The sequence below is a fragment of the Phalacrocorax carbo genome, chromosome 3, assembly GCF_963921805.1.
Source record: "Phalacrocorax carbo chromosome 3, bPhaCar2.1, whole genome shotgun sequence".
NCBI lineage: Eukaryota > Metazoa > Chordata > Aves > Suliformes > Phalacrocoracidae > Phalacrocorax > Phalacrocorax carbo.
This window is the reverse complement of record NC_087515.1, coordinates 1,446,361-1,471,594: the sequence shown is the minus strand read 5'-3', so window position 1 is coordinate 1,471,594 and position 25,234 is coordinate 1,446,361. Positions and strand designations below refer to the sequence as shown.

At 54.1% G+C, this 25,234-nt stretch overlaps 1 protein-coding gene across 2 annotated transcripts; it reads left to right on the top strand.

The window, feature by feature from the left end:
* The first annotated feature begins 2,750 nt into the window (after positions 1 to 2,750).
* On the top strand, positions 2,751 to 24,082 carry MERTK (MER proto-oncogene, tyrosine kinase). 2 transcript variants are annotated; one of them, XM_064445547.1, is made up of 19 exons: positions 2,751 to 2,891; positions 6,559 to 6,922; positions 7,194 to 7,294; positions 7,540 to 7,713; positions 9,382 to 9,468; positions 10,149 to 10,264; positions 12,771 to 12,954; positions 13,261 to 13,412; positions 16,522 to 16,672; positions 17,042 to 17,180; positions 18,582 to 18,667; positions 18,778 to 18,873; positions 19,182 to 19,262; positions 19,575 to 19,667; positions 19,811 to 19,929; positions 20,883 to 20,992; positions 21,195 to 21,354; positions 21,745 to 21,881; positions 23,530 to 24,082. In XM_064445547.1, exons 1-19 carry the CDS (start codon positions 2,822 to 2,824, stop codon positions 23,999 to 24,001), a joined length of 2,892 nt encoding a protein of 963 aa, XP_064301617.1. In that variant the 5' UTR covers positions 2,751 to 2,821; the 3' UTR covers positions 24,002 to 24,082. The 2 variants fall into 2 exon arrangements, with proteins under 2 accessions (XP_064301617.1, XP_064301616.1); XM_064445546.1 differs by having other exon boundaries at positions 16,519 to 16,672.
* The last annotated feature ends 1,152 nt before the right edge of the window (positions 24,083 to 25,234 follow it).

The following is a 25,234-nucleotide window of genomic DNA, read 5'->3' as shown; positions in this document are numbered from 1 at the left end:
GTGGTGATAAGGATAGGCGTCTTTGTGCTCACGAGCAGGACTCTGCGTGCATATGTATACAAATACAGCAGGAAAACATGGACTCAAAGGGCAGCGGCCCCTCCTGGGAGGGATGGCCTGGGTGATGGATCTGATGAGCTTTGTGCTGGAGAGGCATGGGCTGAAAGTGTGGCTCAGAAACAGCTGCTGGTACCTGCACAGTTACCTGCACTCTGCTCTGCTCTCCTCCTTCGGAAGGCTAGAGGTGGGTTCTCCCTCCAGTGTGGCCTGTGCTGCACTACCACACCTGGAGAGCTGCGAGCACGACTGGTTTAGCTGGTTCAGGGTCAGATCCTGGCGCTCAGATAGGGGAGACAAGCAGTTGTTGTTTCCAGTTAAAGGTTCTCACTTTGTTTCGATCCTCCTTCCTTTGACATCAGCTGTTTTATTTCCTCTCCCGCTGCCCTGTGCGGGATGCGAGGTATTTCTAGGGCCAAATGCTGGCTGATGCCCAGCCCCAGGCAGCGAGAACAGGGGGTGCTGTTTGGGGGGACCTTGCGAGTCTGGCTACGCACATACTTTGCAACAAAAAACACAAGCTCTTTGTGTGCAGACCCCAGAAACTGTTGAGTATGGGCTCTGAGGTGTGGAGATATGTAACCTGCTCAGAGGAAGGCCGTCAAGGCTGCTCCCAAGCCTGTATTCCACATGCTGCTGGAAGCAGACTGAGGACAGCAGTACGCTGGCCAAGGTGGAAGCTGCACGTCACCAACCCCAGAGCAGCCAGCATGGTCAGTCTCCTGCCAGCTGCTTCCAAACCTTTCCTATCACAAACCTGACCTGAGAGTTTCTCCTCTGGTTTCTCCGCTCCCTGTTTCTGCCTCCCCCTCCAGGCACGAGCCTCTTCCTCCAGTCACACTGTGCTCAAATGAATTGCAACAAACCCTGTTGAGCTGGAGACTAGTTTACACCAGCACTGAGCAGAAACCAACCTGCTGTAAAGAAATGACCCAAATTAGGGGATTTGAGAGAGCTGCTTAAATCCTCTTTATGTGCCCAAGTGTTCTCATTGTTTATATTTTTCCTCCTCTTTCGTAGAAATTGCTCCTGCTTCCTCGGCCCTTGTTAGTGGGGCAGTTATATGTCATTATCCCGATGCGAGGGGCTGCTCCCACCCTGCAGCCCACGAAATCCAAAGACCTTTCCATTGTTTTGTTCCCCAAAATTGCAAAGCCAGCAGCAGTGGGGAACGTAGCCAGATGAAAGTACACCCATGCGGCAGAGGCTGACCGCTAATGACAGCCTCGTATCAAGAGCCAGCCTGGAAAGACCAGAGGGACAAATGCCTGTCCCCCGGTCTCGTCCTACTCCCTGAGTGATGTTGGATGCATGGGGAATGCACCCAAGATCTGGAGAAAAAAGTCATGGTGCCAGAGCTGCAGGGAAGGCGCTGGCTTTTAGGCACCGCTGAAAATGCTCAGTCTTCTTGCAGCAGCTTTAGTACATTTTTCTTCTCCCCATAATCTGGGCCTCTAGCGACACGTGCCCTTCCTTAGCTGCTGATCACTTCAAGATGTGAGAAGCTGGTCTGAAGCAAAAGAGGCAGCGAGGGGGGAAATTCAACCTCCGTCACCAGGGCCTGAGAATATGCCGTGAATAAGTAGCTTTGCAAGTCAAAGAAGTCTGGGAGTGATTTGTTCTTTTTTTTTCACTGAAATGAGGGCGGTTTTTTTCTTCCCAATTGGAAAGAAAAATTCCAACTGGATTTCATACGGTTCTTTTCTAACAGCCTGAGAAATGCACTGCCCTTCCCAGCTCTCATTATAAATTACACACTAACAGAAATGAGCAGCCTCAACATGGAGCTGTCTTCTTGCCCCATTTCTGTTCCCATGGTGTGCTGATGCTTACCTACTGCTATCCAGGCAAAACTGACATCCCTCTTCCTACCTTTAGGGCTTGGGGAAGGCTATAGCAGGTTTCTGGGAAAAAAAGTTACACTTGTGTCATAGTTCCAGAGAATTTTATGTGCGGGGAGCAGAATGGTTGCAGCAGAGAAATACACTGAGTCACGTCAAGTCAGTCTGGCTGCTGGTTCCCCAAATCCCAGCCCCTTCCCATTTGCGGTGGGGGAAACGCTGATGGCCTCAATACGGCTTGGTCTCAAACCTCTTCAAGCACGGCCAGCGTTCGGGACAGGTTCTGAACACCCAGAAACTCCTTCGTTTCCTTCTCGTGCCATTGGGAGACGTGTTCTGTTTCACGTTAAACGGCTTGTGTTGCTCGTTGGTTTCATTTGGGTCTTCCCGCCCTTCTCACTGTGGCTTGCTTTTGTCTCTGTCCCCTCTCGCCCTGCTGTTCAGGTCTGGGCAAGCGAGGAGCGGTGCTTTCAGCACGCCATGCCCTTCCTACACAGGGTCTGGCCCCGCAGGCAGCAGCGATGTCCCCATCCCGTCCCCTTCTCGGTGCGGGGCTCCGCAGGAAGGGGAGCCGGGGCGGGAAGGACCTGGTCCTCAGAGCATGCAAGCACAGCTCCAAAACGCCTTCCTGGGGAGAAATCCACTCCCCTGCATACAGAACTTGTCCATCCACGGAGCGCTGCAAAGACCCCGAGGCAGCAGTGATTGCGGCCAGCCCCTCAGCGGGGCCGAGCCCGGGCCGCCGGCGGCGCGGAGGGGCTCCGGGGGCGGGACGGGAGCCCCGGTGCTGCCCCGTCCCCTCGGCGGGCGGGAGGCGGACCGGGCCGGGGCGGGCCGGGGCGGAGCGGGGCGGGGGGGGAGGCGGGGCCGGCGGCCCCGAGGCGCTGCGGAGCCGAGCGGGGCCGGTGGCGGGGCCGGTGGCGATGGGCGGCGGGCGATGGGCGCTGCTCTGGGCGCTGCTGGCGGCCCTGCGCCCGCCCCGCGGCGGGGCCGGTGAGTCCGGGCGGAGACCGGGGGGCACCGGGCCGGGGGTGCCCTGGGATGTGCGGCTGCTCGGGGGGCGCTGGGGACGGCGGGGGGCGGCGAGGGGCGCTTGTCGGAGGTTCGTTCTACCTGTAGATGCTGCTTCGTTCCACGCTGCCAGCAGGCGGGGTGTTCTGTGGGCACCCCAGTGCCTCCCGCACCCCGCTCCTGCTCGCTGGGCCTGCAGACCTTAGAAAAAGCTTAAAATCCTGTGCGGGGGGAGAAGCTCGGCAATGATTCCGCTGCGGATTTCTAGAGGCAGCACATATCTGCCAGCCCCAGAGGGTGCGGGGTTTTGCTGTCCTGGGACGCAGCCCTGCCTCTGCAGCGTGGTCACGTCCCAGCACTTCGCTGTGTGATGTGCTTCTGCTTGCTGGGGATGCAGCGACAGGCAGGGACCAAAAGCTGCGACACATCAGCGACTCTAGGACGTACCCCGTTAGCTGTGAGCCAGCTGCGCACCGGTGCTGGGAAGAATCACCGGGAAACACCGCGGGTTGTGGCACAGGGATGCGCTTTGCGGTGCTGTCAGTCTGCTGGCTTTTTGGCTCCACGTGCTTAGGTACCTGCAAAAAAGAAATGCAGAGGCAAAAGTAGTTTTTGGACTTAAAGCGTGCCGTCATCAGGGCCGCCCGATGTTTGGTCACAGGCTGTGAGCTGCTGGGGGTTTGTAGCCCATGCTCAGGGATGCTGGGGGGTCTCAGAGCTGGTACATGGATGGGGTTTAGCAGGAAAAGTGGGAGTGCGAGTGTTTGCTTTCGGCGGGGTGGCGTGAAAAGTCTTGTCTCTGTAATAGCAGGAATCTCCAGTGAGGGGAACTCGCAGTGGATTTAGCCAGGAATCCTGGGCTGGTTTATACAAAAGGAGTTTGAACCCTGAGAGTCTTTTTGGAAGCCAGGTGTGGCCCTGGAGGAAATTCACTTCCGACAGCTCCAAGGGGACGGGGAGGTAGGAACCCCTCCCCAGGCAGGGGCTGTTGTTCCTCCTGCCCCGTCTGGGTGCGAAGATACGCTCAACAAGTGCCCAAGCAGAAAGCAATTGTCAGTAGGTGAATTACTTCCAGTAATGGGAAATCCAGGGCTAGGGGTGTAGGGAGTTTTTTGGAAGACCTGGGTGTTTTCTAATACCTTCCCATGCTGGGACTGCAGCAGAACGACTCACTGTTTCAGTCGTGGGGTGTGCAACTCCCTGCTTTTTGTTTTCATCTGTAATAAAGTATCTTGCCTGTAATAGCAGGCAAGGCTTTCTTGTTAAAACTCCGTTCTCCAGGCGAGTAACGGAGAAGGCATGCGGGACCTGCCAGGCTGCACGGTGAGACCTGTCTTTGTAGTTTTGCTTTTCAGTTTTGCTGTGATCCCAGGTGTTTCAAGAGAGCAGCACTGTGCTTGCTAGTGGATTTATCTCCATGCCAGCTTTTCCCTCCGGCCAAGCTGCGGTACGCCAGGGGAGCTGCTCCAGCGTGGCAGGCACCCACGCAGGCACGGCTCCTCGGCTCCAGCGTGGGCTTTTAGAGCCAGCCTAAGGAAATCATTCTGGACGCAGCTAAGGCGTGTCCTGCCACACAGGGCAAATCCCTTCAAAGCCACCATGAAGATATCCACATCCCAAGCAGCTGGGGATGGAAGTGGTACCCAAAGGTGGTGGTAGATGTGAGAAAATCCTGTTGTCACATGAGTCAGAAAGTATTTCGTCCTTGGGCCAGCAAGCACCTCTTGCCACTCAATCAGTACAAAAAACGAGGCTAAGATCACCTTTGCTCTTTGCCTTTAAACTTGAAGCAGCCTGGGGGAGCAGAAATCATCCCAGAGCAGGCAGAGTGCCTGCCAAGGGCAGGGACTGCCGGCATTCATCCGTGTCCTCCCGGGCCAGGGGTTCCTGCCGGGGGAGCTCCTCCGGCCAGAGCTGAAGAGCTTCAAAATGCAGCATGAAAACAGCTGTTTAAGGTTGGATCGTGCCAGGCGGTGAGCGGCTCCAGCCTGAGTAACCTCTGGGAGGAGCAGGGGAGGGAAGGGGGTTTGGGGTCGCTCGCTTGTTTGCATTTCACAAATCTTTTTGCAGCTGCCTGGTTGTTTGAGGTGACCCGGCCCACAAACAAATGGCAGTCGGCTGCGTTTTGCCGCAGTCACATGGCCTTTGTTTGTGTTGGGATGGTAGAGCTTAGGAAGCAGGTTGGAAAGCTTAGGGTCTGGTTTTTTTTTTCTTCTAAAAGGGAAACCCATTGTTTTGTGGGAGAGCCAGGGAGAGCCTTGCGCTTTTCACTGCACCACCAGACCCGGCAGAACTTAAAAACCCTGCTCAAATTTCTGTCTAGAAGTAGCATTTCTCCAGGGTTAAAAATAGTGAGCAATTTAGCAAAGGAATATATCCAGCCTCAAAATTAGGTTGTGTTTCTTGGCTCTCGGGAAAGCACACTAGGCTCATGCCCCCATTACTCACAATAGTAATGACGTAGCTTGAAAAACTCGCCATTTGATGTTGGAGGACTAAGACCTGTCTCAAAACAAACTCAGCTGAACTTTGGTTAAAAAAAAAAAGGTTGTGCTTTCTACCTGCGGTGTCGTCTTTCAAATTGTGAATAATTTGTTGTATTTTTCTTTGGAAGAGGCAAATTAATTTAGCTGAAATTCCTATCAGGCACGATACATTTGCATGCTGAAAGCAGCAAGGGAGATTTACCACTCTGCTTGGGATTTCTGTGTCCCTGTGAAAGCCTCAACAAGCTCAAAAACAGTCTAGTAAAAGCATCTACTTGTGGTATATTCTCTAGATTGTATCTCTTAAAAAAAACCAAACAGTTTTGTTTGGGGGTGGAATTAGAGCTGCTCTTCGTTCTTGTTCGTGGCTGGGGTGGGAAGTGTTGGGTGGGAGTGGGGAAATGCTGTTACTGGACTGGGTTTGTTAAGTGATTTTTAGGTGGGGACACAAAGCCCTCCTTTCCCTTGGGAAAAATGTCTGGGAAAATACCCTGGGACAGCAACACTAAACAGCAGCTGGCTCCTAAATGCTCTCTGAAGGCATTTCTTCATCTGTCTATAGCTCTTTTCCTGGGAAAGGCAGCTTGGTGGAGGCACTTAGCTTAGCAAAAGTGTTTGCAGCTGACTCAGAAAGCATCTCCCTCTTTCAGAGCATCTCACCCTGTCCTGGGAAGGGAGCAGTGTCACCAGCAAAAAGCCTGAAATCAGAGGAATCCCCGCCAGGGACTCGTGCTTGGCCCCAGCTGAAAATGCTTGGGATGAGGCCCCTGAAAGGGGCTTACTGGAGTAAAGTCCCAAATTCCTCCTGCTCAGGGATCCTTTTATATTGCAGTCCCAGGGGTGCGATGCAGCAGAAATAGCTCCTGCCTCTCCCCTGCCGAAAGAGAAGCGGCCGAGCACTTTCTTTAGCCTGGGCTGCTCCAGTTTGTTTTAAAAAGGTTTTTTTTTGGAGGTGCTGCTTTCACATAGGCAGTCTAGGGGCAGCCCCTGCTCCGTGTTTCCTCCTTGGGCCTCTTATGAGAGGTCTCCTAGAGATTTTGAATTTTTGAAGCATCTGTAAATGAACAGCCTTTAATTATTAACAGAGGCGGTGAGGCTTTGCAGGGCTTTGGAAGGGGGCACTTGCTGACTGGTGGTAGCAAAACCGAGGTCTTCTCTTGCAGGTGATGCTGACCAAATCCGGGATCCAAGACCATACCTGTTGGCAGAGTCCCACCGCCCTGAGCGAAGCGTGGCCACCCTTGGTCACTGGCCTCACCAGAGCACAGAGCAGCCCCGGGAGGAGCCCTCAGCCAACTCTCTAAGACAGATTAAGTTTAACCCCACGGTGCAACACATTGTGATTAATGAGCACAAGGATGTCACGTTCAATTGCTCCATCAAAGTACCTCAGCTGCTGTTCAGGCCAGACACCCTGGCCATTTCCTTGTGGAAGGACGGGAGGGAGCTGCACGTGCTGGACCGCATTGCCAGCAGCCACTTCGAGATCCCTGATGAGGAGGAGGTGGTAATGACCTCCACCTTCAGGTAACTGCCCTGAGTGTTGGCTCCCAGGCAGAGATGGGAGGCTAGATCGCTAACAGGAGCTTGGGACTGGGACTAGGATGGGCAGACGCTCCTTAGCCCCCAAAGCCTGTCTTTGCAAGCCCAACTTCTGCTTGGTGTATGCTGTGGGGTGGTTGGTACTGATTGAAACTCACCCTCAGCCTGGCAGTATTGCTGTGTCCTCCTGTGGGAGCTGTGTGCGGGGCAAGGCTCCCCGCCAGAGCCCTGACATGGTCTCTGTTCTCTCTGGCAGCATCCTCGCCGCCCAGCGCTCGGATAACGGCTCCTACGTCTGCAAACTCAACATCTCTGGCATGGAGGTGGTGTCAGATCCCATCTTGGTGCAGCTGGAAGGTGAGCTGGAGGAGGGCTCGGGTGGATGTGCCGGAGGTGTGGAGCATTGTGCCCTGGCTGAGTGACAGCCCCGGGGACCATGATCTGGGACCTGCAGCCTGTCCTCCAGAAATGGGGGGTCCTGAACGGGGAGGGGCTTGTTGCTGGAGCTGGGCACAGCCCCGGGCAGGACAGTTTGGGATTGTTGACAGGGCTATGTTTCCAAGCTCTCTCAATCTCTTGCTTCTCTGCTTGTGTCTGTGCAGGGCTCCCACACTTCATTCGTCAGCCCGAGAAGCTGAATGTCACCAAGAACAGCCCCTTCAACCTCACATGTCAAGCCGTGGGCCCGCCAGAGCCTGTGGAGATCTACTGGTTTCGCAACAACATCCAAGTCAATGAGAAGCCCCACATCTCCCCGTCAGTCCTGACCGTGCCAGGTGAGACGTGCAGTGTCCCTGCCACAGCCAGCTGGGACACCTCTATGTGGCTGCCAGGAAGGGCAGGGGGTGAAGGTGTCTTGTGCCAACCACAGCCTGTCCCCTTGGCCTCACACCTTCTGTTACGCAGGGGCAGTGTTCCCGTGTGCTGTCCCAAGGCCGTTGCAGCCTGCTTTGTCTTCATGTGGCACTGTCCATTGCTGACGCTTGGCTGGAAAGCCCAGCACAGATAAATTTCCCAGGAGGTTTGGCATAAAATATGTCTGTCAAATTGTGTACGGTGGGACACGGGGTTCCAGCTTTGCCAAAGAGGTACCACAGAGGTACCAGTTTGCAAAAAATGACCCCCAGTCTGTTACTGCTCCATCCTCAGCACCGGGAGCACAGCTCTGCCCAGCACTCGCTGTCTGTCCTGGTTGTTCGGCAGCCCTGGGGACCGCTCTGCCAGGGATGATCTGGGGGCAGGAACCCCTGTCCAACCCCCTCCGGCTGCTGCCAGAAATTTCTTCCTCGGAAGAGGCAGGATACTCAAACTGCTTTTTCCTAAGCAAGAAGCAGGTTTTTTCTCTAGCCTGTGGCCACGCCAACAAGTACACAGCTGCTCTTATGGGCTGCTTTACTGGTGGTCCCCTCTTAATGTCTCTGGAAGGCTTTGGGTTGGCCCCTGCAGCATGTCTCCATGCCAGCCTGGTGGAGCACAGGGGGGAAAGTCCTTCGTGTAACATAAAACCCATCATGGTTTTGCTGCAGAGGCAAAAGAGAGGAGGGATTTCTTGATTTGATCATGAGGAGAAGGCCACTAGCTAATTAGCAGCCAGACTATAACTGACTTGTCTTGGCATCCAAAGGCAGGCTTTAAAAGGCAGTGAAAGCCGGAAGAAGTGACTCATTCCTCTTGGATATTCTTGCATCCAGCTGGTACATGCTAGGTCAGGTCACTTGAACAACCACTCCTGGCCCAGGAGTGCTGTTGCTCTGAGAGGCAACGCTGCTGGTGTGAGCAAATGCTCGGCATGTTCAGTGCACCGTGGCGAGCCCTTCGCCTTGCAGCAGCAGTGTGCCCAGGAGGGATAGCCCTGCACCTCCCATAAAGTCCTTTGCATGAGACAAAAGTCCAGAGTGCTGTTGCTGCCTCACACAGACCCTGCCAAGACCCAGTGGGAAACAAGCAGCCATCCATAGTTGGGTATTTCCAGTGGCTCCCAAAAGCAGTCGTTCTCTGTTATCATCTGGGACATTTGAGCAATCTTTGAAAAGCAATAGGTCATCTGATTCAAGCCATGGTGGTGGGCTCTTCTGCTTTCTGCCTTTCCTTTTTTGAACGCAAAATAAATGCTTACTCAGGAGGTTGCACAACGGCGCTGTAGAAACGTACGGTCCTGCCCGCTGTGCTGTGCCTCGCACTGATGGTACACTCGTGCTCGCAGTGTGGAAGGTGGGTGAGCTGGATCGTGGGGGTCACTCCCGGGCAGTCAGTGCAGAAATGCCATGAAGGGAAGCAATGAATGCAAAATAAAAGGTCATTTGTGTTCCTGGGGAAAAAAAAAAAAAGCAACAGCACAAGAAAATAAGCCACAAGGGTTTTCTGTGAGCAGCAGGTGGAGAATTGGTGTGATTTGGGGGTTTTGTGCAGGTCCAGTGAACAGGCCCTTGGTTTTCCCTCTGCAGGTCTTAACGAAACGGCGTTGTTCAGCTGCGAGGCTCACAACAGTAAAGGGCTGACTGCGTCCAACCCGGGGCAGGTCAACGTGAAAGGTAGGGGCGGCAACACGATGCTTGCTTTACCTGTTGACTACTTGTGTCCAAGAAGGAACTGTCCTGATCTCCACCCTTCCCAGCAGTCATTCCACACGAGCTGAAGGAGATGTTTTTAGGACTCCTGTACTTATTTTTCCTCATTTTAAACCTATGTTTAAAATCAAGTGGGATGCATGTAGTTAGCACGGCCACCCAGTGCTGTTCTGTCATCCCAGTGTCGCTGCCGTGGGAGGAAGCACCAAAAAGCACATTTGAAAGCAGAACTGTCAGCCCCAGAGCAGGTTTCGGAAGGGCTGTATCACTCTTTTCCTTCCTTTGCAACTCGGGTGGTGCTTGCAATTTTCCATAGGGAATGGCGGAAATTCTTGACATTCCTGTCCGGACCCACTCCAGCAATGTGAGGAAGGTGTTCTCCAAAATATGTCATTGCCTCTAAGCAGCCCAGAGAGCTCACAAATATAGAACATGGTCAAAATAGTCCTGCAAATGACTTTTTTCTGCTTCCCTGTCCAGCAGTCTGAAACATCCGTGGTACACTGATAGAGCATGCCATTGTGCCTGTGGCCAGGGCAGTTCATGCACAGTCGGTCTGAGCTCTAGCAGCTTCCTGGGGGAAGCCAGACGTGCCACGTTTGTGCTTAGGCCTCCAGCTGACTGCCCTTGGCTTTTCCCTGCAGGAATACCATCTGCACCCACCAGTGTGCACGTCCTCAACCGAACGGCCCACGGTATCGTGGTATCCTGGGTGCCGGGCTTTGATGCATTCTCTGCCTTGAACAGCTGCAGTGTCCAGGTAAGCATCCATAACCCTGCTTTGCCCCTGCCAGCTACCCTCACACGGATACTCCGAGGCAGGTGGAAATCAGTGTTGTCTGGCATGAACCGCATCTATTTGAGCAGACTGTTGGTTTGGGCAAATGGAGTTGGACTTTCCCAGCAGCTTTGAAAGGGGAAGCTGGCACGTTGTCCCACCCGCGCCCTGCGGGCCGGATGGCTGGGGAGTTTGTGGTGGCGTGATGGTGAGGAGTCCAAGCTGAGCAGCGAGCAGAGTTCCCAGGCTCTGGGACCTGGGACAGCCAGAGCACCGCTGAGGTGGACAGGAGGCTTGGAAGGAGCTGCTGGAGGCTAGTTTGGTGGTGTCCGCTCACAAAGAGCGGCTTTGCTTTGCTCACTGCTTGGGGGCAAAGTCAGTGGAAAGGGTCCCGCAGAGGAGCTGATGCAGGGAGTGTTGAAGCAGGCTTTTGTCCCAGGTTGAGTGGAGGCAGAAACAAGGGGCAATGGGAACAGGTGGGTTGCCTGCCTGGAAGAGCCCATCTAGGCTCGTGCCTGTGAAGCGTGCAGGACTGAACCGTGAGATTGTCTCTCCTCAGGCGAGACAGTCAGGTTGTCATGTCTCTTCATGGAGAGATGCCCAGAACTGCTTCAAGTAGCTTGTTGGGAGACTTTGCAAGCCTTAAGCTGCGGCAGGCACATGCTCGTCCCTACTTTTACCTCCTGGTCAAACACTTCCCGACAAGAGCCTTCCTGCTGGGGTTTGGAGGTGGAGGTTTCTCTCGACTCTCCACTCCTTGCAAGTACTGGGAAGGAGCTGAGGGGTTGCCTGTCTCCTGGACAAGTCAGGGAATGCCATCTCCATGGGTGCAGCCCTGCGCGTAGTTTCCACCTGCTCTATCTGTTTGACGTTGCTGGGTTTCACAGTTCAAAGCCTATTCCTTGCTCTCTTGTGGATGTGTTTTTTTGTACTGGCTAATCTATACTCGGACTGAGATAACACATGGAGAAAGGCGATGTTTGAAGCCAGGTAAAAGTGAAAGGAGTTACAGGGAGGAAAGCTACCAGAGCTAATATTAGTGCCGCGACCACTTGCTGCCTTCCAGCTGGAGCTTGGAAAGTGGGGTGGAGAGCCAAGGAATTTCCTATGACTTAACGTTCACGGTCTGTCATTAGGAAATAGCCTTTCAAATTTGAAAACAAAACATGATTTCTGGCAAAAACACAGCTGTGACTAAGCCTTTTTGCTCCTGTCCCCTTTGATAATTCCCTCGCTTGGGTAGCGTGGCCCACCAACCAAGTGACTCATTTCTGAGCTTGCTGGTGCTTAAAAGGGAAGATATTGCTGTCACAGCTGCCAAGTTCAAACTGTTTAAGTTTGCAAAAAGCCTGATTTTTAAAAAAATACATGAATTTTGATGGACTCTCTCCAGAAGACAAGTTGAGGATCGAGATGGCTGAGCTGGGCTCGGTGCTCAGGAGAGCAGCCAGTCCCAGTGGCGCTTTCAGGAGCGGCTTGCATGTTCATCTGATCACTGCTCGCCTCCCTCAAAGAATCTAGTGACGGCTTGGGAACCTTCCCAGCTTTATGAGGCTGAAGGCTATTCTTTTTCACTTTGGCTGGAAAATACTACTGGTGTTGATGCTGAGACCATCCTGAGCATCCTGGTCTACCCAGCATGGGTGCTCTTGTTGCTTAAGCAGAAGGGCAGGTCTCCTACAACCACGAAACCACAAGTGGGGGCTTTTGAGAGGACTGTATGACTTTCTGCTTGTGGTTCATGCTGAAACACGTCCTGTGGGTTGTCTTCCGAGTTAACTGTCGCGCTTGCACTGGCATTCCTCGTTCTTACTCTTCCCTCTTTCCTCCCACTGTCCCAGCCTAGGCCACGCTCGTGGTGCTTCCCATGAAATGAGACACTTTCCGGAGAGCTGCAAGGGCTGTGTGGGCAGCTACGTGGGTGCTCAACAGCCAGCCCTTTGGGGAGGGAGCAGTTTCTCTTTGCGTAAAAAGAGTGACTTGTTTTTAGTACATTGAATTCATCCATGCTGCTAAATGTAATGATGGAGTCTGACGCGGTCTGTGACTGGTCCCGCAACATCTGATGGTGATAAGTCCTGCGGTCTAATGATGTGTTGCATGAAAAAGAACTTTCCTTTGTTTGTTTGGTGATGTTATTGGGTGCTCCTTTTGCTCCATGCCACCAGAATGAGCAAATCATCCCTCCCTCCTCCTTTCTGCAGCGATGGCGATTTCACGCATCTCTGCCATGTCCCCGCTGCAAGTCTTTCTTCTCCGCGTGAGTTGGAGCCCTCGCCCTGGGCCCCGCGAATGGCCTGCTGTTAGCTTTCCGCTCGGCAGAGACAAGCCAGCATGCAGGAACAAGGTCCTGCCGGTGTTTGGATGGGAGGCAGGGAGGGAGGCAGCGCTCTGGATCCTGTTTACAGATGTAAAATTCCTGCCGCACGTCTCACCCTGCAGGTTGTTGCTGACTAATCCCTGTTTGTGAACTGATTTTTCAATTAAGGTCAAGGAAGCTGTTCCACGAAGCAACATCTCGCTTCTGCTCTTCAACACCTCGGTGCCTCCCCATGTGTATCACATCCAGCAGCTGGGGCCCATGGAGGACTATAACGTCCGCGTTTCCTGCATGAATGAAGTTGGCTGGTCGGCATTTAGCCCCTGGATAACTGCCAGCACCACCGAGGGAGGTAGGAAATGAGTAGCAAAGACTGAGAAGGGTTTCCCTGCCACGTTTGCGCAGCTGTGCTTTGTGCAGGACTCTCTGGATGAGATGCTAGTCCGGAGTCACGGTTGCTTACGGGGTGAGACATCTTGACTCTATTGATTGGGGAAAGGAAATTTACCCACGGGTGGTCACCTGCTGGAAATATTAAAGGCTGCAGGAAATACTGTGTGCTTTCTGGCTGAGCTACAGCTCATTTTCCATCAGCCTACTGTGTCCCTGCACCCATCCACCTGGCTCGCCTCACCTTCTTTCTCTTGGATTCCTGCAGCTCCAACCACGCCACCACTGAACGTCACAGTGTCATTCAATGAATCCAGCTCCTCCCTGGAGATCCGATGGGTGAAGCCGCCCCTGGGGAGAGTCCACGGGGAACTGCAGGGCTATCACATCTGGTACAGGTGGCAGAACTCCAAGGGGTTGGTAAGTCACCAGGGAAATGGGGAAGAATGGCTAAAACCTAGGAGAAAAAACACTGGCAGGCATCATGCAGGGCTGTCCAGTTTGGTACTGGTGCTTCCATATATTCTTTCTGAGCTTATTTGTCTGCTGTCTTATGCTTTCATCTGAGCTTTTTTAATACAAGTGGTCTCTTTCGTGCATGTTTTTGTAACTCATGGTAATGCCTGAAGTCAATAATATACTAGAAGAAGCAGTTCAGCTTGAAGGAGGCAAGAGGTTTGCTACCAGGGCTCCTGTTCTCTAAAATAGAAGTGAGATGCTCTTCCCAGTGTTGACAATCTTTGGTACGGCCTTTGGAGTGGCAGCCAAGGTTTGGCAGCATCTCTTGGCACTTCCAGCAATGCAGTCAGTCCTAAGGTGTTTGGGAGAATTTGTTCCCTGGGTTTTGAGTCGTTCCTTATTCAGATGGGATTTATCCCATGCCTTATACCTGCAAACCCGTGGCACAGGGTTTCATGCTCAAGGAACATCTATGGGTGCGGGGGTTTGTCCATGAGCGTATGAAGTAATCTGGCACAACCTTCTTGCCTTTCCCATGCTTTGGGAAGTAGCCTTCAGGAATTTGCTACGGTGAGGTTGGCCTGACCTCTCGGGCAGTCCTGGCTCATCTCAGCTACTGGACAAAAGAGCATCCCGTCCAGGCTCTGCCAGTGGTCGGGGAGCCTCTGGATCATTGTGCACATGTATCCAGCTGTTGCCTTTCCACTGTGGTTTGGTCTTCCTCTGTCCCAGTCTGAAAGCACAGAGAGGCACTGACAGCCTGAACCCAGTGTGGAAAAAGTGACTCACACCCTATTTTTTGTAGGATGCTGCATTTTCTGTTCTCCTTTTGCACCTCCGAAAAAGAGCATGTATAGATCCAGACCGAATGGAGTCAGGGAAACAATATTATGGTCTTGTGACTAGCATGGAAAAAAAAAAATGCTGACATATTTGTTGCCTCTCAAGCAGAAAGCAGAAAACAGGACTTGCCCTTTAAGCCCTGGGTGACTATCTTTTGTTGTTGTTGTTGTTTTTTATAAATTTCCCCAGTCAAATGCTTATGGTGTGGAATCTCTGTTTGGGTTCCTGGTAGCTGTTGTCATTAACGCTGGCTTTCAGGAGGCTCAAAAAAGCTCTGCAGTGGGGAGTGAGTTCTGGTGGGAGGTAGCTGTGCGAGGGACCTTGGCTCTTTGCAGACCGAAGGACGCAGTTGAGTTCGTTGCTGATTTGTTTCATCAGCCTCCAGGTTTTACAGAGGGCAAAAATGCGTGTCAGAGCCAGCCAAGGGCAGGGGCCAGAATGTCTTTTTACAAGGGATGTCGCCAAGTTAAGAGGCACAGGAAGGGCTTGAGTCTGTGCCATAAGCTTTCTGCAGAGTGCCATGGGCTGGTGCGGTGCCCGGTTTCCCCTCGCACACCCAGGGGTCTCCTGAGCCAACGGACAGACAGTAAAAGTGCAAAAGTGCAACGTGCTTGCTGTCAAGTGGAGCTCTTGTTTTCTCAGAAAGAAAGTCTCTGAGTTTTGGCCCTGGGCAGGCTAAATATGAAATGCCCCAAAATAACCACCAGTTTAACAGCCCCAGTGCAATAAAGGTGGGGAAATCCTGTATTTCTGTGTCAGCAGGGCCACCTGCAGGCCTCTTCTTCTCCACAACCAGCTTAAAAACTATTTTAAAAACCTCAAAAAAGTTATTTTATTCCTAAATGAGCAGTTCTTGTCTGAGCCAAGGCTGCTGGAGCTGGGACGTGAAGAAATTCCTCAACTACCACAACACACATGAAAAACCATTAACTTTGGCAGTTTTGTCCTGCCAGAATGGCTGTTTGCTTTGCCAGTGTGCTCTCCACGGTCTGTTTGATATCAGCTGATCTCTGTCCTCAGATGACACAGCAGAGCTGTCTGCTATGTGAAAGGATCCCGGTGCATTTTTAGGCTGGTGGTAGGGAAAGGATCTCGTGTGTGTTTCTGCCGAAGGATGCCGTGAACACGAGGTGGGAGGAAAGCAGGAGTGTGGGAGCAGAGGCAGCGGCGGGTATCAGCTCATGCCGATGCCCGGTGGCACAGACATGCTCCTGGGGCTGGGGCATGTTTCACATCCATTTCTGTGGCTTTTTTATGACTGTGAACAGAAACCGGTTCCCTCTGAGCTGCTCTGATTTCCTCCTCCTTGTCCACCAATGCCCCTCAGCTGCTGCTTTTGCTCAGCTGCGTGATGTTCAGCCAGGGCAAGGAGCTGGGCTCGCCAGCTGCAGCAGCCTGCCAGATGTTTTGGACACCACTGGGCAGCTGTTCTGCAGCTGAGGGTCGGCAAAGAGCAGCAGCAGCACTTCCACAGCTGAAGAAGGCAAGGAAACAACAGGGGGAAAGACTCACTTCTGGATTTACCAAGGAAAAACATCTGTGCCATGGGGCACACTGACTCCTGCCATGGAACCAGGCAATGAAACACGCCTTTAAAACTGGAAATATTATTAGCTTGACACAAAACCACAGTCAGAAAATATCTGCCCTAAGATCTGCTTTCTGTGGCAGGGTAGTTGAACGATCAAACCAGGAACGCTGTGGCTGACAGCGGTCAGAGATGTTCTGCAAAGGAGAGGTGGTGACAAGCACCGAGGCTCGTGGGGCTGCCCAGCACAAGCCACGGGCATCCCTGGCCGGCAACAAAGAGGGGTGCGAGCCTCTGCCGGCCAGACCGACTACAGTGAAGGCTGGGAATCAAAATCCATGTTATAGCCAGTGCATGAAATGCCTTTCCCCCTTCCTTGTGAGATCACTTTCCTGCCTCTTTTCTGGCTCAGGCTGCTGGTCCCGCTGTTGTTGACAAGCAGAGAGCAACAGCAGTACGAGGTTTGAACGGGAAATGCTGCCTAGCCCCCTTCCAGATCCCATCCGGCTCTTGCAGGCAGGGCTATTATTCTCTGTAAATAGCTTGGTGCTGCATTTCCTCTGGGCTTGTGAAAGCAGAGCAATGCAGAAGGTTGGCAAGGGGACTGTTCTCAATAAACCTCTAGGTTTCCCTCCTGCTGTAGGGACAGGCCACTGTCTCCCCCAGCCCAGGCTTTTCTTCCCTTCCTCTCTCCAGCAGAACGTCTCCGCTGAAGTCCGGCAGAACGCCAGCGTGGCCGTCGTGCCTGTGGTGGCCACCAACGCCACCTGCTCCGTCCGTGTGGCTGCCATCACCAAGGGGGGAGTGGGACCTTTCAGCAGCCCGGTGGAGGTCTATATCCCTGGCAGCGGTAAGAGGATGCCCGTCCCTGCCCATGCGGTGTGAGTGCAGGGGAGGATGATGGGGTAGCACGTGCGGCATGCTTTCCTTGCCCAGCTGTGGCCATTTGGCATCCCTGCATCGTCCTTCAGGCTCTTCCCCCACCAGCCAGGCTATCGGCCAAGAATCTGGGATCTTCAGCATGCTTTGGTAACCAGTAGAGACTTCCTCTCCATGTGTAACCTTGGTCCTCACGCCCTCTTCCCGCCATGTAACCCTTTGGGCTTTACTGGGTTTGGTTTCAGCCCCTGGGAAATCCTCCCCCAACCCCTGGGTGCTGCAGGCTGACTCCTTCACTGGCTCCATTAATGGGATATTTTCTTATGATTAATAACCTCAGGCCCCTCTTCGACTCCAGCCTCCGGGAACACAGACTCCTTTATTGTAGCCCTGGGCTTTATCTGTGGGACAGTTGCCGTCGGGCTGATCCTCTGCTTGTCTGTGGTCATCCAGAAAAGATGTGTGGAAACAAAATATGGGTAAGTCGAAGGGCAAACAGCTCGCAGAGGTGCCCTCAGCTGGGCAGGTTGCAGGCACATAGAGCACGGGCAGGCAGGGCAGGTGGCCAGCAGCCCATGCTGGACACAGGGAGAAGACTTCTGCCTCCAATCCTGACATCATCGCCACAAATGGCGTATTTTTATGCCCACAGTGAGGGACTGAGTGTATTTTTACTGGAGCCATGGTACTTCCCCTCCCTTCCTTAGCCCAGCAGTTCACCTTTCGCTTACTATTCCTGTTTTTAAAGGGAAGTAAACTTGTGCAACTTGGTATGGGAGGGTGACCTCGGCGTTTTGACACAGACATGAGAGAGCAGAGATGTATAATATCCTGTGGCCTGGAGAAACCCTTCCTGCCTCATCACATGCCAGATATGTCTTGGTGCAATGGCTAAGCGTGGCACCAGCCCCACCGGGCAGAGAGACTGCCACGGGGCTGCATAAGTGGTGTTTTAACGATGTGGACAAAGGACTGTTTTCTGCCACGATAAGTCAACGCTACTCACTCACCCTTGTGACTCTCTAAGTGGCATTTAACTGCCCTGTGCTACTGATTTTGTTAAACAATTGTGGTTCTAGCAGTTCTTACAAGCGCTGACGCTTGGGTGTCTGCTGCCAAGCTGGAAATGTGATATAATTAACTCCTTTGGAAGAGCATCATTTCAGTAGGGGAGTTTATTGAGCTGGTGAAGGAATCCCCCTCCTCTGATCTCCCATGGCATCAGCCCCAAGCCAGTTTGGAAACTGGTAGTATGTAAGGATCCCTTGCCTAACTGGTGTAGCATTGTTGCTCTTCCCGTGTGATGCTAACTCCCTGGGAGCTCTCGAGCATCTGCTGTGGTTTTGTTTCCCGGAGCTGGGCCTCTGCATGGCCCCGTACCAGGGGGGTTGCACAGTGTCTCCCAGCAGCGTGCCCTTCACCACCGTTTTGGGGCCATGGTGTGAAGCTCCCTTTAGTTCCTTTTCGGATAAGGGATGGGGGTTGCACAGGCTACCAGAGAGCATGGACAGGCTGGACTTGTGTATCGGGCAAGAGAAGAGGGCGCGTTAGGAGGTGGAGGATCTGGGCATCGTACTCCTACCGGTACAGATGACTCTCTGAGTAGGAAATGAGTATCCCATTTCCTCCCCAGAAAAACTCGGTGACTCCTTGACAGATCAGCCTTGTTTATCAAGTGGCTGTTTTGCTCAGACTCTGTAAGCAATGGCACTGATCCAGTAAGAGGGAAATTAAAAAGATAAGCACGAATGTGCATGTTTCCTCCTTTGCTGCCAATATCCCTGGCAGCGCTGTGGCTGTCCACCCGCCCCTGCAGCAGCAGTTCCTTCATCGGAGGAGAAGCAGCTGTGGCCCAGCAGGATCTCTTTCTGTCCCACCAGGAATGCTTTCAGCAGGAATGACTCCGAGCTGGCAGTGAACTACACGGCCAAGAAGTCCTACTGCCGGAGAGCTGTTGAACTTACGCGTAAGCGTGGGGTTTTTTTATCCCTCTGCAAGGAGGTTCACAGGGGTATTGCAGCAGCGATATGCCTGCAGGCTGGAGGTGACCGGAGCTTCTGTTCCCCTCTCCTGCAGTGGGCAGCCTGGGCGTCAGCAGCGAGCTCCAGCAGAAGCTGCAGGATGTTGTTGTGGACAGAAATGCCCTCAGCCTGGGGAAGGTCCTGGGAGAGGGTGAGTGCTGGGGCTGGTGAGCTGGGTCTGGACATATGGGGCAGGGGCTGCCACTGTTACCTACTTCATTGCCCAGCTCCAGGCCCAGGGGATGTGGGGGAGATGGTGGGTCAGGATGACCAAGTGCCAGTGCCCCTGAGTTCACATCCTCCTTCTGCCACTGATGAGACACAAGCCTCCCCACCTGTAAACTTCTGGGGACAAGGTGTCCATCTTAGAGCATTTCAGATCTTCAGGGACATAGTGGTGTCCTGACAGGTGGTGCTTTGGGCTGTGGATAAAGGGTTTGCTCCTTTCCCATGGTGCAGGGGAGTTCGGGTCAGTGATGGAGGGACATCTCAGCCAGCCCGAAGGCACCCCACAGAAGGTGGCTGTGAAGACCATGAAGCGTAAGTCATCACCCTGGCCTTGCAGAACTTGAAGTTGTTTGTCCCAGTGGGTGCCAGCGCTCCTGCTACCCATCTCAGGTGGTGCTCTCTCTGCACCCTGGCACCGTTTTGTGGGGATCCCGGCCTCTGTGCCACAGCTCCTGGCATTCACAGGGGCACTCATATCAGCCAGCCAAGGAGAGTAGAGACATCCCGGTCGTCCCTTCCCCCTGCCCCACGCAGCAGCTGTGCTGAGAAGGGAGATGGCAGCAGTGATTTGGGGTGTTAAAGTTCTTGGGGTTTTAAACCTCCTCCTTTTTCTCTGCTTCCCAGTGGATAACTTTTCCCAAAGGGAGATAGAAGAGTTCCTCAGCGAAGCAGCCTGCATGAAGGACTTTGACCATCCCAATGTCATCAAGCTCCTAGGTATGGGCTGTCACTCCCCATCCTCCAGCTGGGATTCGGGTAGGGGAGCCGGACCGGGGAGTGCTCAGGTCCCACGCAGATGTCTGCACGGGGAGCGTGGTGCCTTTACCCACAGGGCCGTGCAAGCTGTCTGTATTTTCCAGGCGTGTGCATCGAGCTGAGCTCCCAGCAGGTCCCTAAGCCCATGGTGATTCTTCCATTCATGAAATACGGCGACCTGCACAGCTTCCTGCTCCGCTCGCGGCTGGAGATGGCCCCCCAGGTAACAAGCACGGGGAGCAGAGGGCCCTGTGTCTGTGAGGAGCAAGGCGGGACCGTGCCTCTTTTGGGGACAAACCTGCCTTTGTTTTTTGAGAACATCAAAAGGACTTGGTTCCTGCCTTTGTCAGGTGGCAGCAGTGGGATCCAGCTTCACAAAAGCCTGTGGGATTCTCACCTTCCCTTCTCAGGCTGAAAAACCCAGTTATCTCAGCTTCTCCTTGTACACCATGTCCTCCAGCCTTATCTTAGTGGTCTCCTCCGGGCTTGCTCCAACATGTCTTTCTCCTACTGAGGAGCCCCAAATGGGACACAGCATCCAGATGTGGCCTCACCAGTGCCAGATTAAGGGGAAGGACAGTTTCCCTTGACCTACTGGCTGCTCTCCTGCTGTTGCAGCCTGCTACAAGGTTGGCCTTCCTTGGCACAAAGGTGCACTGCTGAACCATGGTCAGCTTGCGCTACACCAGGGTCCTTTTCTGCAGAGCTGCTTTCTAGCCAAAAATATGTGATCTGAAGGCAGCCAGTGGGAAAGGCAAGAAGGAAGCAACGTCTAGTTGCAGGCTGTACTCCAGAGATGTGGAAGGAGGGGGTGGGGGTGGAAATGGCATCCACTGCTGCAGCAAACCACAGCAAGATGTGGTTTGCTGGGACAGGCTCTTCTGGCCAAGCGGCACAGCCTGGCAGTCTGTCCCTGGGGTTGTTTCTAAAACAACTGTCCCCACATCTGCAGCTCCTGCAGGCTGGTGATTCAATAAACCTTACAGTTTGAGGGCGTTAGCCCAAGGGGGATGAGAGAGGCCACAGTGGCTGCTGCTGCGGGCTCCTGGTGCTCTCCAAGGCCGGTGAGACCGCTAGGATGTCAGCCGGCAGTCCTGGACAGGGAAGCCTTTCAGATCAAACTAAAAATGCTTCCCAAAGGGCTGGCACTGTCTAACCCACACCTTCCCGTCCTAGTTTGTGCCCCTGCAGACACTGGTGAAGTTCATGGTCGATATCGCCCTGGGGATGGAGTATCTGAGCAGTCGGCACTTTCTCCACAGGGATTTGGCGGCTCGAAACTGCATGTGAGTTTGTCTTCCTCTCCTTCATCCTGGATAGATGAACACCAGTGGAAGCCCTGTGGTTTTAGAACACAACTTGGCTTCCTTCAATAAAAACCTCCCTTGATCTTGAGAGACATGGGAAGAGAGCTCAGCCTTAAATTCCTGCTTCAGAATTCAGGGGGTCAAACTTTTCTATCTTGTCATCCCTGTTTCCGCCTGACAGGTTACGGGACGACATGACGGTGTGCGTGGCAGACTTCGGTTTGTCGAAGAAGATTTACAGCGGTGATTACTACCGTCAGGGCCGAATAGCAAAAATGCCCGTGAAGTGGATTGCCATCGAGTCCCTGGCTGACCGCGTCTACACCACCAAGAGTGATGTGGTAGGTCCACACGGCCGGGCAGCCAGGCGGCAGGAGGCGAGAGCTGGGGACCGATCCCTGGGTTGTCTCGTCCTCCCTTGCTGCGCTTTGTTACGGTTGTTTTGTACCGTGGAAACACAAAGCCGGAGGAGTGTGAGGCTGCCGGTAACAGGACGCGCTGACCTTTCGCTGCCTGCCCAGCGTCCTGGAATAGGTTTATTGAGTGGGTTGCTCGCCTCTTCTGTGGCATTGCTTATTATTTCCAGTTTTGGGGAGGGCAGGACTGGAGCGACAACTCTTTGCATTGTGCGAGGGCCCAGTGGACGCTGGGCAGTGACCTTTCCCCATGAAAAGAGTCATTCATTCCTCCTGGAAATGTCCTTTCAGCGTGCTTTCCCTTTGTCCTCGCAGTGGGCATTCGGCGTTACCATGTGGGAGATAGCCACCCGAGGGATGACGCCCTACCCAGGAGTGCAGAACCACGAGATCTACGAGTACCTCTTCCACGGGCAGCGCCTGAAAAAGCCCGAGGACTGCTTGGATGAGCTGTGAGTATTGCAACCCTGTTTCTGGGCTGTAGCGCAGCCCCTTTGCTCTCTGCCCACAGATAACCTGTGCGTCGCTTGCCCATAGCTGAGGTGGTTTCTGTGGGGTGCTACCCTTTGTGCTTTGTGGCTCTCAGTAGCTGACGTCCTTTCTTTAAGGACACAACAAAAACTCACGCTGTGGATTTGTGGCTTAGCACTAAATTTGGCTAAAAGCCTGCAGAGCTGTGCATCACAGCGCAGTCAAAGACCGTTCCAGCACGCCCGTGCTCCCACCTGCTGCAAAGCTGCCTCTCCAAGTGGAGTACGACAGGTCTGTACTGGAGAGGGAGCCACCTTCTGCCTCACCCCCCCATTTCTCCCACAGCCCCCAGAAACAGCAGTTATTAAAGACTGGATTTAAAAAACAAAAAGGCAAGGATTTCACCTTTTCTTCCTTATGGGGGTTGACAGGCAGGGAGCTTACAAGAACGCACATGCAGGTTAGCTCTCAGAGGAGAGCTGGCCAGAATAACGGGGTGGATCAAATTTTAAATGAAAGTGTCACATAAACAAAAACCTCAAACCCTTTAATATTTGCATAATCTCCCGAGTTTTGACGTGCCTAATAAAAGCCAGATCCCAGGGCAACTTCTTACCCAGGGAGGAGGAAACATCATCTTAACTCCGGGCAAACTGGCGCACAGAAATCCCCACGAATATCCCAGCAAAAAGCGATGCGTTCGCAGGGCTGGCGCAGAGGGCTGAGGAGCTGGGCTGCTGGCAGCTGGCGGCGTGGGGAGGGTGGCAGGTGCCGAGGTCACCTCGCTGGGCGCTGTGGGGACAGGAGCAGTGCCCTCTGCAGTTTGTGGTGCAGTATTTTATTTTACTTATTTAATACAGTGTGTTTTAGCCTGAGGGTCATGGCTGGTGATGCCCTTCTCTGCCCCACAAAACCCCTTCTAGTTACTCAGGGCCCTTCAGTGCCTAAAATCTCTGAACCTGGAAAGGCAAAATGTGGAAACCTCAAAACTTTGCCTTTCTGAGCAGCTCAGTGAGGGTTTTTCTCCCGAGTTTTCTTCTTGAGCTTTTCTCCAGTGCCATTACAGCTGAAAATGTTTAACACCCCCCGCCCCAGATAAGAGCTGCAAGTATAAAAACAGGTAAACTAGCTGCTCGGAGTCACACAACAGTTCCTACAAGGCCCTCTCCAACGCCTGTCCCCAAAGGAAGTGGCAAAGGAACCTTTTATGGGATCCAGCCTGCTAGAGGGCAGAGGAGACGGTGTGTGCCCACCAGTGTCCTGCTTGCAGGGAGGCGCTGGGAGTTTCCACTGCGCCCTGACCCCCAGCCTGGGAGCAGGCACGTCGGGAGGGGGTGTCCTGGGAGCAGAACTGGGATGTTCCCGGGGTGCTGCAGCTGGCTGCCTCTGCCCGACCCTCAGTGAGTGCCAGGTGCTGGAAGAGTCTTCTAACAGCAGCTTGGGCTGGTAAATCCGTGCTGTTGGGCAAACAGCCTGAGCAGAGGGGGTTGTTTTTGCTTCGTTTTAACGTAAAGCAGCTCAGGGCTTGCCCAGTTTGGAGGGAAGTGGGGAATTAGCCCCCCATACATCCCGTAGCCCAGCACCTGGCAACATCCTCCATCATAACCATGCTCCTCTCCCCATTTCCAGGTATGAAATAATGTCTGCGTGCTGGAGAGCCGACCCTGCTGCCCGCCCGACGTTCTCACAGCTGAAGGTCCATCTGGAGAAGCTGCTGGAAAACCTGCCCACTGTCAGGAGATGCGGGGACGTCATCTACATCAACACCAGGCTGCCCGAGGACAGCCTGGACTCCACCCAGGATTCGGGCTTCCCCCAGACGGACTCTGATTTGGACATTGCCGAGCCCTGCTCCCCCCGAGCGGAGGCAGCGCTGGTGGCCGTGGATGTCCACCACAACGAACGATGGGGGACGAGGTACGTCCTGGAGGAGCAGCTCGGCGGCCCCACGGAGGAGGCCTACATCCCACTGCTGCCCGAGGGGGCGGCCGGCGAGGGCTCGGCGTGGACCCAGGCCAGCACCTTGCCCGTAGGCAGCTCGCTCGCGCCGGGGCTGCCGCACACCGATAGCTGCGGGACGGACACCAAAGTGCTGCTGTGAAAGGGGCACAGGCAGCTGCTGTGGGGAGCTGCTGAGAAAAGGACAGAGAGTGTATATTTTAATAAAAAGTCGTCTGTTTTATTTCTTCTGCGTGATTTTCATGGCGGAGTCTGGCTCTCCCCAGGAGCACTTTTCTTGGGCTCAAGTCGTGGAGGTTTGTAATTAAATGCTGTAACTAGTACTGGGAGGCTTTGATATTTCAGCTCCCCGCAGCTCACAGGTAAGGGGCAGCCCCTGGCCCCCCCAGGGGTAACAGAGCACAGCCAGGGTGGACGTTGCCACAGTTTGGGGGCACACGGTGGGCACCCCACGTGGGGTTGGCTTCCCGCTGTCCAGGCTGCACCAGCGCCAAATGGCGAGGGTGCTGCCAGCTTCACGTGGCCTTTTTTTTTTTTACCCCTCCTTTTTCACCTTTTGTTGTGGTTTTTGTGATGGGCGGCCCTAGGGGTGGTCTGGGCCCCTGCTACACAGCCCGCTGAGGGATCTCACACCCCAACACATCCCCATCGAAGATCGCAAGCGGAGCCCAAACAGGAACAGTGGGGGCTTCAAAATCTCCCAGACAGAAGGTTTCTGTCTGTCCGTGGAGAAATCCATCAGTCCTGTTGCAACACCAGGGAAACAGGAGTGTGTAAGGGGGTCCGGGGTGGGGGGATGGAGCCACCTGCGGTGGCTTGGCCCTTCCCGGCTGCCCCTTCTCCCTCTGGGGCGATTCCTGCTCTTCCCATGGCAGGGGTTGTTCTACAGCAACCGGCCGCCCCGCCGTGCCCAGCAGATGGAGCAGGGACCCCGCGCACCGCCCGGCCGGCCGCCTCTCGCCTCTTCTGCGGGGGAGCTGGGCTGAGGACGGGGTGCAGGGGCCGAGGAAGGGGGTGCAGGGGATAAGGAAGAGGGTACAGTGGCTGGAGAGGCGGTGCCAGGCTGGGGAAGGGGGTGCAAGGGCTGGAGAGAGGCTGCAGGCCCTGGGAAGGGGGTGCAGGGGCTGGAGAGAGGCTGCAGGCGCTGGGAAGGGGGTGCAAAGGATGACGAAGGGGGTGCAGGGGCTGGAGAGGGGTTGCCAGGCTGGGGTAGGTGGTGCAGGGGCTGGAAAGGGGTGCAGGCGCTGGGGAAAGGGGTACAGAGGATGAGGAAGGGGGTACAAGGTCTGGAGAGGGGGTGCCAGGCTGCGGAAGGGGTGCTGCGACTGAGGAAGGGGTGCCGGGCTGGGGAAGGGTGTACAGGGGCTGGAGAGGG

Coding starts and splice junctions, on each gene's coding strand:
- MERTK (XM_064445546.1), top strand. CDS start 2,822: ATGGGCGGCGGGCGATGGGCGCTGCTCTGGGCGCTGCTGGCGGCCCTG. Junction 2,892..6,558: donor CCCGCCCCGCGGCGGGGCCG/GTGAGTCCGGGC, acceptor CTTCTCTTGCAG/GTGATGCTGACCAAATCCGG. Junction 20,993..21,194: donor TTGGCGGCTCGAAACTGCAT/GTGAGTTTGTCT, acceptor TCCGCCTGACAG/GTTACGGGACGACATGACGG.